General features: G+C 34.5%; 1 protein-coding gene and 1 long non-coding RNA gene across 6 annotated transcripts in view; one reads left to right on the top strand and one right to left on the bottom strand.

The window, feature by feature from the left end:
- sns (sticks and stones) overlaps positions 1-16,674 on the bottom strand; it is a 319,941-nt gene that overhangs the window by 12,645 nt on the left and 290,622 nt on the right. For 2 of the 5 annotated variants that reach the window (XM_011069976.2, XM_011069977.2), the window contains exons 5-16: positions 13,099-13,269; positions 11,873-12,163; positions 9,881-10,180; positions 8,167-8,303; positions 7,420-7,573; positions 6,893-7,195; positions 5,835-6,110; positions 4,972-5,262; positions 4,154-4,332; positions 3,356-3,776; positions 2,171-2,326; positions 1,129-1,256 (exon numbers count right to left, since the gene is read on the bottom strand). In XM_011069976.2, coding sequence (XP_011068278.1) covers positions 1,129-1,256; positions 2,171-2,326; positions 3,356-3,776; positions 4,154-4,332; positions 4,972-5,262; positions 5,835-6,110; positions 6,893-7,195; positions 7,420-7,573; positions 8,167-8,303; positions 9,881-10,180; positions 11,873-12,163; positions 13,099-13,269 — 2,807 coding nt within the window. Of the gene's footprint in view, positions 1-1,080; positions 1,257-2,170; positions 2,528-3,355; positions 3,777-4,153; positions 4,333-4,971; positions 5,263-5,834; positions 6,111-6,892; positions 7,196-7,419; positions 7,574-8,166; positions 8,304-9,880; positions 10,181-11,872; positions 12,164-13,098; positions 13,270-16,674 lie in introns of all 5 variants that reach the window. The other 3 variants (XM_087407788.1, XM_087407789.1, XM_011069978.2) reach the window with 3 other exon arrangements.
- The window catches only part of LOC147909157 (uncharacterized), a 96,421-nt gene that overhangs the window by 4,340 nt on the left and 75,407 nt on the right, over positions 1-16,674 (top strand). Inside the window, exon 2 of the long non-coding RNA XR_015545669.1 lies at positions 150-184. This is a non-coding gene — a long non-coding RNA (uncharacterized LOC147909157). The remainder of the gene's footprint in view (positions 1-149; positions 185-16,674) is intronic.

Raw genomic sequence — 16,674 nt, 5'->3', positions numbered from 1 at the left:
TGAAATATAATCTTTCTCTAAATTTATTGGTTTAAAAATTGTAAAGTATCTTCGGATTATTTACTTTCAAAAAAATAATTTTTATATATCGATAGGTAAATTTTATATGTATCAATAAAGAAACATAGTCTTTTCATTTTCATTTACAGATCAACATCATGACATTCAATTCCACATCATTCCGGTGAGTCATACAAATTAAATTTTTTAATGTCATAATATAACGTGAAAATAAAGTTAAAACTAGTATTTTTTTTCTTCATTGAATTTGAACATCGGTCACAATTGAATTTTAACATTGTGCGCGGTTCATTATATTTTATTACTCTCTCACTCTCTTACTACTCTTACTTCCATTATACATGAGGTCTAACACTACTGCGAGAAAGAAAGCAAGTGTTTAATGATTTAAAAAGCCAAGTTAGAGTGATTTTATGAAGAATTTATAAAACCGTAAAATCTTATTGGATTAAGATGTTGCGAGCATTTAATAATAAGACTGTTATAATCATAATGCTATGTTTTGAGTTTAAGAGATACGTTAGATTTACCTGAGGGTAGTTACCTTTAGCCAAACTCTGCGATCGAATGATATGAGGTCATTATATGACAAATATAGGTGATGACATATTATAAAACAATATCAGGATTTTATACGAAAATGAAAGTACGTGCTACGTTATGCAAGTTGCAAAAATAACTGCAATTTGAAAAAAAAAACAGTAGTTTAACTTCAAATTATTTAAGTTAGCTTCGTATTCAGGTTCCTACTAGTTCCTAGATTACTGGGCAAGGTCTCGCGTAGCTTTCAAATAATCGATAACTGAAATAACATCATGCTTAAGTAGTGCTATACATATTGGATAAACGGTTGAAAAATAAAATTAAAATTGGTAGCAAGGGGAAATAACAGTATCGTTATTCTGCTCATTCTAATGCTTATCACAACATCTTACGTTAGAAGATAAAACGGAACTGTGAAAAAAACAGAAACCAAATGATAAAAAGGAGCGAGAGCGAGAGTAGCGAAACTAATAGGGGTAGCGGAACAGAAAAAGTGTTGCTAGAACTCAAACCTACCCTCCGGAATTACTTGTTACTAAGAACATACTGACTGATGGCACTGACCACGTAATCATTAGCGTCGAAGTTGACATCGCTCTTCTCGTCTGACATCGAACTTAATTCGCCAGTCATGGTGTCGCCATTGACGGTGGATGGTGCATACATATCGGCGGTCTGCGACTTATTAATGCCTATTCAAAAATAACATATGTTAAACATGTGTGATTAGCAAAGCGAGATGCGAATGGTAAGGCTACACAGCCGCGTACAGAAGATTAATTTAATTGAACTCTCTAAATCTCGTGAAGTGAAATCTTACTCGAAAAGACTGAAAATTTAGTCTGTCTTAAAAGAAAAGAAAATATGGCCACTCTTGTTCAAAAGAGGCAGATTTTCACTCTTTTTAGAGTGAGATTTACTCTTTTGAAATGAGATTCATTCTAAAGGAGTGAAATCTTAATCCCTTTTTTGGAATGTAATACCAGGATAGGTGGAACTCACTCCAAAAAAGGGATTAAGATTTCACTTCTTAGCTTCGGAGTGAATCTCATTTCAAAAGAGTAAATCTCACTTTAAAAAGAGTGAAAATCTGCTACTCTTGAACAAGATATTTTCACTCTTTTTTCAGGACAGGAAATTTTCAGGACACTAAATTTTCAGTCTTTTTAAATGATATTTTACTTCACGAGATTTTGAGAGAAACAATATAATTTTATTTTTTTAACTACAAGTAAATCGAGAATATTTTTGACAACAACAAAATGTGAACAAGAAAAAACACATAACGGTAATGTTAACAAAGTATAATCATAAATTCATTATTTTTGTAACTTTATCAGTCTACATATATCATAGCTATATATTTATTAGTATGATTAATTATCTTTATTTAATTGACATAATTGAAGTTAGACAATTCCTTAAACATTTTAATTAGATTAAATGTATAGTATTGTATGTAATTTTCATTTTACTTTAAAATCTCTTGCAAAATTGGCTAGGAAAGTAAAGTAACTCATCTTCTGCCGTGGCTGTAGCTGAACGTTGGGCTAAATCTTATAATTTGAAGCGCATACGCGCTAAGTATTGTTGGTCACAAACTTACGAGTTTTATTTCGTTTTCGTATTATGTACCACGACATGATGAAGACATTAACGATAAAAATGATGACGGAAGTCGCTGCTAATGTATAGATATAATTCATCGGAAAGTCACCCTTTTCCGAGAGAACATCCGGCAGGTTTTCCTCGTTATTCGGGCCTAGAGAAATAAAGGAGAAAAAGAACACATGATAGATATTATATTTACCGGTACGTTGGACCTTCTTTTTCGATTTTATTGTAGCAAAGACTATGGTTGCGGCAATGAGTAGGCAAGCAGAGGCGGAAACAGTGATGATAATGACGATGATGTAGGAGGAACTATTCTCGCTTGATGTCAACTCGGTTGGTGGCGCCTCGCCTGTAACCCAAGCCAATGCCCCATCACCGGTTTATGTTATTCATGCAATGTATCTACTGTTAGTTACACGTTCAACTTCGAAATCCTCGGCTATTGCGAATGCTGTAACGCCACTTATTGGATTTTACAGCCATTGGAATTTACAACTAGATAAGTCGAATAGCAACTAAATACTTGCTTAACTTATATCCCCATAAAAAAGCAAGCAAGTAACTTATCTTTCTACATTATAAAATAACCATAATAATGCGCGGTTACATACAGTTCAATTTCCAAATTTCAATTGTAATTTCTTTATCAAGCCTACAATTTATCTAATTTGGAATTAGAAGCGTTTGGAAAAATACAATTTCGAAAAAATTTCAAGGCTAAGCGTCACCGTACTGATACCATTGATATGAATCATGCTGAAAATCACTGCGTTATACGTATGATATTGTATACGCTATGCTACGTAATATTCAATGTACTTTATTACAACTAACCCACGATATAATGCCATGCGAACATTCACGAGACGCACTAAATATACGTAACATAATATACGATCAACCCAATTACTGAGTACAATTAATTATGTGGATGCGAGGCAATCGCGTTTAATTATGTCTCGATGATCTGCATAATGATTTAGCAAGCTGTTATTTTCTATCATGTAGTGTGAATAACTTAGTACAGATATTTCGTTTATGAGAAAAAAACCTATAATCTTCATGAGAATGATCTTTATGATTATGATTTCTGTTAATTACGTCATACTATAGTAGAAAGCTGTTTTTGCTATTTTCGAGTAGTGAAAGCGATCTACGGTGTTTATCTACAACTTACGAAGCGTCTGGACTTTGACAAGATCTGGTAAGAAACCGCTGTCTCCCTTTTCGTTGATGGCCTTTACGCTAAATACGTAATAAGTCCCTAGCGACAGGCCGGATATAGTAGCTTTGTATTCGCCGGGCACGACGTCCAGGTAGTGATAGCGATCTTCATAGTCCAACGCTTGTCGCCATCGTATTTGATGAGACGTTGGCAAACCGCCGTCGAAACCGCGTTTCCAAATCAATGTGACTGAGTCGTGCGTATAGTTGTAGATTTCCAAGTCGCTTGGCTTGTCCGGCGGTGAAGTGACGTCCAAAAGTATATTTTCTGTGGAGTGTCCCATTTTATTTTGGGCAAGACATTCGTACTTTCCGTAATCCTGCGATCTCACTTTGTAGATGGTCAACGTTGTTTCCGAATAGAGTTCCGACAGCTAGGAAACGTAGAGAATTATTATTTTATCATTAAGGATGCAAATATTATTAAGACATCAAAATCAAAAAGATATTTCGAATGCGTAACTGTCTTTCGAGTATATAGTTCTTGTAATAATACAGTTATCGTTTCTCTCGGCAAAATTTTAATTGGGTGTTGTGACCTCTTTACAACTTTCGAACTTGCAACAGTAAATATCTTCTTAACTATGTCCGACATGGAAATTCTATCAAAGCGAAATTCGTTCGAAGTTAAACGAAGAACAAGATTTACAGTACGCGATACAATACTACGGAGTCTAGGTGCTCTAAAGGAGATATACTGGTAAAGGAAGTCGTTATTTAAGAGATAAGTACATCTTATAAAGCGACTTACATCGCTGTGAGTGATACTGTATTTATCCTCGGTTGCATTCGGCAATAAAGTTTTCCCATTGAAGATCCAAGTGAAATGCGGCAATGGAGATCCTCGCGCTTTGCAGAACAATTGGACGTTTATTCCTTTGTTCGCCGCTGCCTTTCGCGTCAGCGGGGTGTTCGTCATTTCTGGTTTAACTGCGCATAAAAGTACCAGTAAATTCTTTATTACGCGCTTTCCGATACATGAATCGCGCGCACGAATATATTTCGAGAAGTTTCGCATATATTCCACGTACATCTACTGCTTTTTTTATTATTAGGTTATGGTTAAACGATATTTTTACAATAATTATAGAGCCAGCGACTTATTATTATTAACTATTATTGATATTATATTGGCTGAAGCACAATTATTGTAATAATAACATTGTAAATTTAATTATTAATATCTATAATTAGGATACTTTTCACTAAACTATTAATATAATTGTTTATTGTATAAATATTAAACTTAAATAAATATTAGTAGTCATTATTATTAGTATTTCATACAGAAATTTTTCAATTTTTGTTTCACTTGCTAAATTCATTGCTCGTGTTTACTTTTTTTCTAAAAATATAGTAACAGCTAAAATCATTACTAAATGATGTATTATAATTAAATTCACACGATACACAGCAATTAAATTACCGTATGATACAATATTTAAATTACTAAAATAATTATTAAACTGAATCCATCCAATTTTTATCGTCCATTCACGCTTAGAATTTCTCACTTAAAATTTGGCAGTATTATCATTGTAAACAATTAAAATAGAATTCTTCACGTACAATTAGTAATAAATAGAATAGGATCCGATGTTATGTTGCCAATGCCGTTGTTGACCTTGCATCGATACTCGCCAACGTCTTCTTGGCTGGGATTTTCTATGTGAAGATACGACGTCCGATTAATGAATGATGTCGAGTATCGTCCCGGCAGCTCAGGATTTGATCCTATTTTCTGCCATGTGACATACTCGTCACCAATCGGACTGCCGTCGACCTCACAAAACAGCTTTGCTTCGATACCCGGTGGATAAACTATCCCCGACGAGGAAGTACGTTTGATTTTAGCTGGATCTGTAGAATATAGTGAATAAAATGATGAATTATAATTTGCATATTAGCCAGAACAATTTTAGACATACATTAAAAGACTTTTTAAAATCACTTGATGTCGAAAAAAATTACTGTAGAAGGAAGAGAAAGAGAAAAAAAATATTAAAGAAGATTAAGGTAATTATAAGAAATTCGACAAAAAATTAGAGATAGGAAATTGTATAAATAATTAAAATAAAATTATATATATATATATAATTCATAATAAATAAAATAGGATCTGATATTATACATATTAGCGAGAATAATATATTAAAAAGATTTTTTAGAATCACTTGATATCTGAAAAAATAATTATAAGAGAAAGAAAGGAAAAAAGATATTATAGAAGATTAAAATAATTATATAAAATTCAGCAAAAACTTAGAGATAGAAAATCGCGTGAGAGACAGACTCTTCAGTTATATACAAATAGATATTAAAGTCAATACAATTTTTTAAGATATCAAATACTGCTAATTTCTTTTAGCATAAAATTAATCGTGATTGTAATAAAATTTATTTGCAAATGACGCATGATATTGTTCACTTACACTGCACGGTCAAATTTAGCTGGTAAAAGGTAGTTCCTTCCTTATTCAGCGCTTCGCATATGTATGTACCGGCGTCATGACGATCCAATCTCGTGATATTTAGCGTAGAACCATGTGCTGTTATTCTCTTACCGTTACTACCCAACGGTAGACCATCCCTTGTCCACGTGTATTCCGTCGTGTTCGGATTGCCTCTTGCCGATACGGAAATTACAAAAGGCTCTCCTTCCAGGCCGGTTAATTCGTAAGGGTCCAACGGTGAGAATATCGGCTTGTCTGAAGGAAGGAACAAAAAAAATAAGTTCGTTATAGTATTTTATTTTTATAATTAAGCAAGATATTAAAAGAACGAATATATACATTTGATATCATTTTTAAATAAGCACATATAATATCGTGAAAAGAAATGTAAATAAATCTTCTTAAAATCTATTCAAAATTAGTATTTAATAAAACTGTATAGCTTCATTTTTTTTTATTTATACAAAGCTTTGATTGTTAATTATATAATTTTATTTTTTCGATTTTCTGGATATAATCATGCAATTAAAAAATTTAAACAATCCATATATTGTTATTCGAGCAGCGAGATTACAATTTTAAAAAGGATGGAAAAGCTGTTAAATTTATGTATCTATTTATTACCTATATACTATATATTTAATATTTTTTATATGACGTACATATCAGTGTATTTTTAATATATTTTTATAACAAGCTTATAAAAATAAATAGCAGATTAATTGTTCTCCCTCCACAATCTCATCTACACATTCTTTTCGACTCGTTTGTACTTCGATTGATTGTTATTTTACGCCGTTGTTATTGTATAGACGAGGTATTGTGAATGAAATGCAAATAAATTTATACCAGAGCGGAATCCAATATATTCAGGGAGATAGAAAGGGATACTACCGTGCATTCGCGCTTTGCGGAGATTTCCGGGTTGAATGCACTCGCACTACTCGTATAGTCATACACGATCGTGCATGAATGCTGATCTTCGCAGGTGTACAGATTATGTCGTTAAGAGAGATCTACTTAGGGTCTACACTCACATAGCACATCCAGTGTCGTAGCGTCGTGGCTAGATCTCCCCAATTCGGCGTTCTTGGCCTCGCAGGTGTACACTTCGCCGTTCATGTCCTCGGTTAAATCTAGTGTGAGCTCGACGGACGAGAGGTAGCCGCCGTGTAATCCGGGCTTGGTGCTGTTTCTGGTGCCGGGTACCGGTATCCCATTCTTCCACCACGACATTTCGGCGGCGGGATTGCTGCTGCTCGATTCGCAGATTAGGCGTCCCTCCTGGCCGGCGTGAAAATCCTGGGGCTCGCGGTTAATCTTCACCCTCTCGGGCGGAACTGGAGAGGGTGAAAAAGTCAACGGTTTAAAATATTATTGCGCCGAGATTCGCGATTCACGACGTGAAGAAAAAGAGAGTAATTATAACGTCGTTCAATCATTTCTATGTGCAAGCTTTTCTTACTGGAGAAACTTAATGTCTCTCACTCGATCTAAGTGACCCCACGATAAAAACACACAAAAGGGTTCTGATAATGAATATACGGGATGAGTCATATCTTACAATAGACTTTTAGCACGAGAACTTTGAGCAGGGGGATTTCGGTGGCGGAATTCGTCGCTTCGCATCGCACGTGGGCATTGTTGTCGGACGCGTTGACGAGTATCGCCAGCTCGCTCGAGACAGCATGATTTCGCTGTCTCACTGTGCCGAGTACCTGCATTATAAGAGAATGTTAACGTAACTATCTGTATCCGCAGTGGCGGATCTCAAAGTTGATTTAGAGATCAAGAAAAATGCTTGCAAAAATTAGAAAACTTCAAAGGTACAGAAAAAAAATCTGTATAAATTATAAGATTTTTTAGATCAAATTTAAAATTTAATAATTCTTATATATAAATTATTGACTTTCATTGTTCTTTCCCGAAATTCTTTCATTTCTATTTGAGAAAATCGCAAAAAGAATTAATGTCATTATTTTGTGTAATTATATATATTAAAACTTTAGAAAATGAGTTTTAAGATTTCTGTTCAATACACTGCGAGGAATTTTAATCTCCAGATGCAAGATTGTTTCCAAATTTAATTAAGCGCCAGTCCTAAGAAAAACAAACACATTTGGAATTGGATAATCCATTAAATTAATAAATTGATTACTTCCGTCATTATCATGTCTTCAATAATTGGTAAAATTTTTGAAACTGGAAGAAATGAGGAAACAGTTTTGCATTTACAGTTTCATGTTTTTGAGTTTATGTGATAATCCGCCACTACTAGATTTACGACGATCCTTTGTACAAGTTCACGTACCTTGCGGTCGTTTTTGTACCATGTTAACGTGGGCAATGGATTACCCGCCGTAGCGGTGCACATGAGCTTTAACACTGTTCCAGCAACTATCGTCGTGCCCTCTTCGTATCCGGTGACGATTAATTTAGAAGGTGGATCTACAAAATCAAATAAGTTCAATCATAACCGGTTAATTACTGTTTGAATATTCACACATTATGCATCTCTGACATTTGCTACGCTGAGAAAAACGCCTCTGGTTAAAAATGGACGAATCAAAAGATTTTGATTGTACCATTCAGAATTCCTTATCTCAACCAGAATTCTAGTAGATTTAATCAGAAAATTCTGATTCATTCATTTTCAACCAGAATTCCAATTAATCCAATCAGACATTTTTCTCAGTGATATTATATACATATATATTCATGCACGATTTAAAAATACTTTTATCGAAAGTCAAAATGTGAATGTGAGTGAAAAAAGAATTTATACAATATAAAAATTTTTTACACCAGTAACAAATGTGTAATAAAAAAGCACTCAAACGTTTTTCCTTCATTTTTTGTCACTCACATTTATCGTTCGTCTTTGCCTTTATCTTGCCTTGTTTGTCGACTTCATCTCACTGTTCACTGAACATTCGGTAAAAGGCTTATAATAATTTGTAAGGATTATTTATTGAATTCAGTTACGCTATGGACACGAGTGGCATTCGTTATAGTCTCGGATTGCCGAGCGCGGTATTGATTGGAGGCCACTAATTGTTTAGTATATTCAGACAGCGAATAATTTTAATGCATGTAATTACAAACTGAAAACGCAGTTGATTATACAAGGATTATTTATTTATGGCGGAAATTAATGTCGGTCGATTACGGTTGTATTATTGCAAGAGTGTATCATGCGCAACATGACGTAATGTCGAATATGTTAAATGAATTCTGACCATCCGATTCACGAAATAGTGTACGTATGCGTGTTTCGGGACTCCGGATAACAATGGCGTGGCCGATTAATTTGTCATCGCGTGCCGTGAAGATGTCAACGGGAACAACAACAATAATCGTTACCCAATTTTCTAAACGTGTGTTACAAATTGATCATTAAAAAGATTTTTTCGCCAGCTTGAGAAGAGTACTTGCACGCGTTATAATGTTTTAGGAATGATCATTTTAACTTATCTTGGACACAGCTTTGTTCATTTCATTATATGCATTTGAATCGTATATTATCTGTGATAAAGAGCATTTTTAATCAGAAGTTAAAAGAAGAAATAAATCTTCATATAATGTTATTTTATATTATATTAATATGTTGTTTACGTTTTAATTAAAAATATATTAAATGTCGGTTCTCCTCTTTAATGAGAATATATCCATGAAGAGGATTAATTGCATTCGTAAATGAAGCGAAGAGCGTAAATAATGAACTAAATTTCATTTTTCGTTTTAATTATGTTAATCCTACCTCATTTTTATCTTAACAAGGATTTATCTGAGGCGCGGCCGTTAAAAATATTTAATATCGGCAATTGGCAATTGGAAGGTCCTTCCGTAAAATATCTCATACAGTAGTTTCGGTGTATCCAGTACGAGTCTTTGACGCGGGACGGAAATTAGATTTTCGCCGCGGGCGAGAAGAGCAGTGTCTCGTTACAACTGCAATGTGTCCGCGTGATGCGCTTGTACCGAATGCCTGGCGAAATTGTATGATAGAGAAGAGGAATGCTCACATATCACGTTGATGGTGTGCGTGCCGACCACATTCTCCGTGAGCTTGGCGTTGGAAGCGTGGCAGATGACGACGATGCTGCGGCTCTTGCGATTAATGCTGAACGTCACGTTCGAGCTGGTGATCCAGCCACCGTTCGGTGCCAGCTCCGTCTTCGAGGCATTGCTCTCGAAATTATGCCCGTCCACCGTCCACTTTATATCCGCGGGCGGATTCGAGTTCTCCGTCGTGCAAGTAATGAGCACCTGGTCGTCCGCCTTCGCCTCGGTCGGACCGGTGATGGTTACTCCGGCAGGCGCGACTGTAGAATCATAACAGTAAGCGCGTGAAAAAACTCCAATTGGTTGATCTGAATGGGCGGTTAATAAAAACTCACGGTGGGAATGATAAAAAAAAAGGACAGATACATTAGAAAAATGTCTGGTTGAAAATAAACGAATCAGAACTTTCTGGTTAAATCTAATACTATTCTAGTTGAGACAACTGGAATTGATATAATCAGAGTCTTTTGGTTCCTCTATTTTTCAACAGATATTTTTCTCAATGTAGATATAAATACTTAATTAATTTGAAATAAAAGCAGATCCAGAATAAATGTTTAGTGAATATATCCTCTCTAAATTCTTTGAAATGAATTTCACTAAAGAATTTAGATAGTATGTAAAAGACAAAAACGGAAATACCAAAAGAAAGATAACTTAAATTATTAACTCTTCGAAGTTACACTGTGGAAACGATACACTTGAGTATAGTATACCCAACTTAATTCGATTTTCATAAAAACTTTTATAAGATGAACACTTTGTAAAGATTCTGTGGCTGAGATAAGATTTTTTTTACAGATTTTTAAGATGCATATACATTGTAAAGAATTGTTTTTTTCAACCAGAATGCTAGATAAAGCAAATGTATGTATCTTTATTAATAAAAAAGTTATAATGTCTATTCAACAGAAAAAGAATTAGAAAAGCATTGAAAAAAGAAAGCCGGGTATGTCACCTAGAATAGCATCAAAGATTTAGATTTGAATTTTTGTAATCTTGATGTCCTGCTAAGCAAATTTCCGGGAACCAAAAGCCATCAAGCTACATTTGAAAAATTAATATCGCTTGCTGTCGTCAATTTTCATTTTTCATGTTGGCCGTAAAAAAAATGAAATATAAAGTTTACCAACAGGCTGTCAATATCTGTAACAGTACTGTCGACAACCGTTTACCCTTAATCGTAAATGTACGATAAGCCGTGGTATTTTCTAGCTTTATCGCATATATCACGCGAACATAAAGTTAGCAAAATTTCAATTTGGGTAACGCGAACGTAGCCTCAGCGAAAATAGAGAAGCAGAATTATTTATGTAGCTGTTCCGTCGGCAAGAGATCGTCCATACGCTGTGCATACCTTAGTTGTGCAATACTATGCTTTGCGGCAAAGTAATGGTGAGTGCCACAGACAGGTACCAGGCAACGTTAATATTCTAACACCTTAAATACGTCTCAAGTACTCGCGAGAAATACGCATTCTACAAGAAATTCAAGAACAGGAAAGAGCAATAAAAAATCCATATTTTTCCATTCTTTTTATAGCACTTTTTGAAATTAACATCTGAGGTTAATTTTATATCAATTAAATCATTCTCGAAAATTATTAATTCATTAAGCTATATAAATAAAATTATCGAACATAAATGTGGATAAATTAAATGAAGATATTTTGCGTTATTCATCATATTAATACAAAAAGGATCACAACATACAATTACATAGGGATTAGTATATATGCATTATTAAATGTATTAAATGTATTAAAAATTAAAAGTCCATTAGTCCGATTAATATAAGAGATGATAATAACATGCAATTATATGAAGGATGGGTGTAACGTACAGGGAATGAATGTAGGGACGGAGGGTTTCTCAGAGCGTTTCTCGAAATGCAATTTGCAACGTTTTACCGCTACCTAACCGCGCGCAATTATCGTAGGCTCGCACACTTACACAGTACGGTGAGATCGACGTGTACTTTCATAGGTTGCACACTCATGATGTTAGAGACCTCGCATCTGTAGCGAGCCTTGTCGTCCTCCGCTCGGGCGATGAACGAATACACATTCTCGCTGACGCCTGGGCCTCTGCGATGGGCCGCCGTGACCTTCTCGTCGTTCCTGTACCAGACAATTTCCGCCTGCGGATTTCCGCCGCGTGATCGACAGGCGAGCTCCACATTTTGACCGCGTTGCACAGTCTCACCTTCGGTGTAGCCTTCTATATATGGTGGACCAGGTGGATCTGTAAAACAGACACCGTCGTTGCGCCGTTATATAGAGGTGTCGTGCTAACGAAATTCATTTGAAAACATAATCTGGATAATTGGGATCGAAAGTCATTCTCAGCTCAAATGACTCAAAGTGACGACGTGTATGCAAGATTTGAGAAGAGCTCTATATATACTTCCGTCCGTATCGCGCATTTAAATTTTGTATATATATTTAGCGAATTGCGATTCATTCCGAGGATTACATTGCGTAATAAATTCAACCTAACTTGTTACATGAATTTCAGCAATTTGGTGAACGCTAAATAATTTTACTATTACCGCGGTACATATTATAGCATATTATCTAAATTGTCAAAGTTAACCTCTTATTATTCTATTTTATAATAGAAAGCATTTATTCGCATACAAGTTGAATTCGTCATTTTCCTGCACAAATAAAGCATTGTAAAATTAAGGTGTATTACGAATTTTTTAACGAAATGAAAAAATTACAGACTTTTTATATTGTATTTATATAAAAGTAATGTAAAAAAATTTGGCGATGATTTAGAACCTGTTTAATTTAAAGATTACATTAATAAGAACTAGACATGTCTTCAAAAAATAATTATAATAAAATGGGAAAATTTTCATTTAAACTATAAAATTACATTGTTAAGTATAAATATTGTGACCTTATTGAATTGTTTTGTGCGTATATAACATTCATTTTTATACGGAAAGTATAAATTATCAATCCTATTTTTTGCAGACAGATTATACATCTGATACATCCTTAAAAACAGCAAAATTTTAAATTGAAGTCGACCCGATAATGCTTATACGAACTCTAATTTCATATAACGCTCGCTATACGTTTTTCATGACAATATATTAAGGTAACGCGTCATGACATAAGTGATGACGCGGGTGCATGTTTTTGTAGCAAATATAATGCGTTACTTACAGAAAACGGAAAGTGTAATGGTAGCCCGCATAGGCCTATCTATGGGAATTGCCGGGTGGCTGGCCTCGCAGGTGTAATCCATCCCATTATCATCCGCCGTAGGCATGATGGTAATAGAACCGTGAGTGTCGTATTTGAGCAATTCCTTCGTATCCCCAGGCTTCTCCTTGTCTGAAACATTGTCCACGCAAATCGTGAAATAAATACTACCTGTCACTTGCTTCTACCTTATAGCGAAATTAAAACTACTTTCCATTGACTAGATATTATTTTTTTGTTTTACACATTACTTGATGAGGATTTCAAGTAACCGTAAATTCCAGTTGTCATTTACTGTTATCTATATAATAGCAGCAACTAATCACTTTTCTTTAATGTTTTATTATTGTTTGCTTTTTTACAATTGTTTAACAATTTCGAGAAAATGCAGATGATGACACATCAATTTTATTAATTATATTTTCTAAAATTTTCCGAGAGCTATCCCAAAAAATTACTTTCAATATTTAAATTACACATATTACGTGTTTTTAAAATTTATAATATCAATTTTAAATATTTTTTTTTAAATTAGAATATAATCGATACGTATCGCATATTTATTGATAAATATCTGAATGTGTGTTTGAATTTATATCAAAATTAATTTCAATATCGAACGATATCGATTCTTGACTCTCGATCGTGCCTTTAATCGCTCGATTATTTGTGCGAATTGTCAAATTAATTCAAGATTCATGAAGAAAGTTGAATTATTCATAAATGACGCGCACAAAGATAATTTACATTATAGTCACGAGTATACGTAACGTTACGCGAGAAAGATACGCGTATTCGCAATGTGAATCTCTTTTTAAATCTCCGTTAAAAGCTTCGGACAAGCTTTTACAGCGAAAGCACGATGCATGACTCTTTATTCCGCGCGCTGCAATCCACACGGTTTTTGGAGACACAAACGCCGGAGATACAAACGCTCTCAACGGGGTTTGACTGGATGCGTAATGGTCGAGGAAAGATTGCTGCTAGAATGACGAGCGAGATGTGAGTAAAGCATCGTAACAAAGGAAACAATGACGATTGCGATTTATTTCTGCACGTAGACTTGCGTTTCACGCTGTTCACAGCCTCTCGCTGTTGTTAGATAGAGCGCATCTAATAGCTTTATATACTGCAAATCCAAGTGTGTACACTACAAATCCAAATGTGTAAAAAGCGACTTCAACATATGTGTGTGATTTACTTTTTTGTGTAAAAATGACACTATACTACACGTTTAAATGCGTAAATCCATTTCTGTATGCGGTACAGTGTGTTATTTTTACAGGGAAAACTAATCACACACATATATCGAAGTCACTTTTTCCACACTTGGGTTTGCAGTGAAATAAGTGCTTTCATATATGACTGTGATTTAGTTTTTCATTAAAATAACACACTATACTGTACATGGAAATGGATTTACACTTTAAATGTGTATATAGGATTATTTTTATGAAAAAAAAAACTAAACCAACATATATATATATATATATATATGTATATGAAAACACTTGTTACACACTTATTACACACAAGGATTTGCAATATAGTTATTTTTCACTCCTTTTCCTTATAAAGTTGCATTAAATAATATACGTTGACATTGGATAAAATATTAAAAATGTTAAATATTATCTATCGATGCAAAAAAAGAAGCAATTTTTATTGTGCAAGTGAAAAAAAAATGTATTTTTCGTAAAAGCAATCTATTCATGTCTACAAAGACGAGTTCATGGATGGTGCAATTTTCATTACAGTGAATTACAGAATTTAAACATTATTTCCTGTTTTTAAAACGTATTATAAATGGCAATGGAATTGATGTTCATGTTACACCGAAAGGGATAATATTAAAATATGTACGTAATGTAAAATAATATCAAAATATTCATTTTAACTTCAATCGAATAATCCGCTAAATGTAAAGAGTAAATTTGTTTTAAATACCTACAAATTCATCACAGTCTGCTTACGTGTATTTTCCGATAATAAATTCGCGTTACGCGATAATAATCGCGATGTTCGTAGAAGTGCGGATTTTCCTTCTCCACGCATTTCATTCGAGTCGAATATACGTAGAATTCACGAAACATATGCAGCTAAATTTCTATAATATATTGAACCAATCACACAGTTAATTAAACAATAAAACGGCAACTAGAGTTATTATGCAAAAAGCCCGCAGTAATATTCTAATATTTTTATACGACACTTTTATGTTAAAGTTTAATTTCTTTAATCAAAATTATTTAGTCTTATATGACACGAGTCTACATTTTGTAAAATTAAGTCATCTCTATTACTCTTTCTTTTATCCTTCCTTTTTCTACTAGATTAATATTTCATCACCGACAAGAAATAGCAATTTCTGCATTCATTGGATATTCATTCGTTCATTCCTGTTCATCGAAATAGTTAATGAAGCGTCTTTATGCATCACGTTTCGCAGAAACTTTTCTTATCTACTTTCGACGACTACGAACTTGTATTTGCAAAAATTTAGTCAGTATTCATTTCACGAACATCCCGTGCATCGTATAATCGTATCACATCGCATCGCGTCGCTTCGCGTCCCTTTTCATCTCGTCCACACTATTTATCGATGTTCTTATCAGGATATATATATTTTTAACCCTGCACGCCGGATGGTGGTAAAACGGCGCGCGCTCCGGCCGATGCAATCGTTTGATGTCTCGTCGGGTTGTCTCCGGCCGAATGTAAAAACGCAAGCGGTAGCGCGAGCGGGAGACAGAAATGTCAATTTCGGTAGTTGGAGCGCGGCCAGAGTTGTGTGTCACGGGATCGATCGAAGATGCACTTGGCAACTGGAAGCGGCGCTAAGAGGGAGAGGCGTCTCGATGCCGTCCCAATCTTTTTCCCACTTCTATGCGCGTCGCGATGAGCGTCGCCCGAACAGCTTCCTACGAAACGCGAGATTACTTATTCGCTTCCGAATATCGTGCACTAAGCCGAATCTAGACTGCGAAACGTGCGCGAACGAACACGAATGAACAGCTTACTTCAATGAGAGTGATCGGTACAGTCTACACAGCTATTCGCTAAGATTATTCATTCATGCTTGTTCGTGCTCGCATGCTTAGTTTGGATCCTATCTTAATGCTGTATATTCACGCGTATTTCGTCTAGTTTGCAATTACGAAGAATTTGACTAACTCAGAGAATATAAAAGATCGTAAAGAACGTAGCAAAAAGAATTTTTAGACGTCTGAAAGATTTGGGAATCCGTTAAATACCTTTTACGTTTTTTTCTGAGTATTTGAATTACTGCAAGAATCTTTTATACAATTCAGGCATTTAATTCGCTTCTATGTGTTGAAAGATAAATAGAAAGCTGTCTTCTTTTTTAATTTTTTTCTCTAGTTACGACATTTTTTCTCTAATTACGAAAATACAAAAATACAGATAAAGAAATACGTATGTTAGAATAAAATCACTTTGGGTCAATGAAGCAAATTCTATTCTTTAAAAGACGTAAAAAGATTCGTGTATTCTTATTGTCATCGACATAACATTCGG

The sequence above is a fragment of the Acromyrmex echinatior genome, chromosome 7 (assembly GCF_024713525.1).
Source record: "Acromyrmex echinatior isolate Ae372 chromosome 7, ASM2471352v2, whole genome shotgun sequence".
Lineage (NCBI taxonomy): Eukaryota > Metazoa > Arthropoda > Insecta > Hymenoptera > Formicidae > Acromyrmex > Acromyrmex echinatior.
The sequence above is the reverse complement of the archived record's forward strand: the minus strand, read 5'-3'. Positions and strand labels throughout refer to the sequence as shown.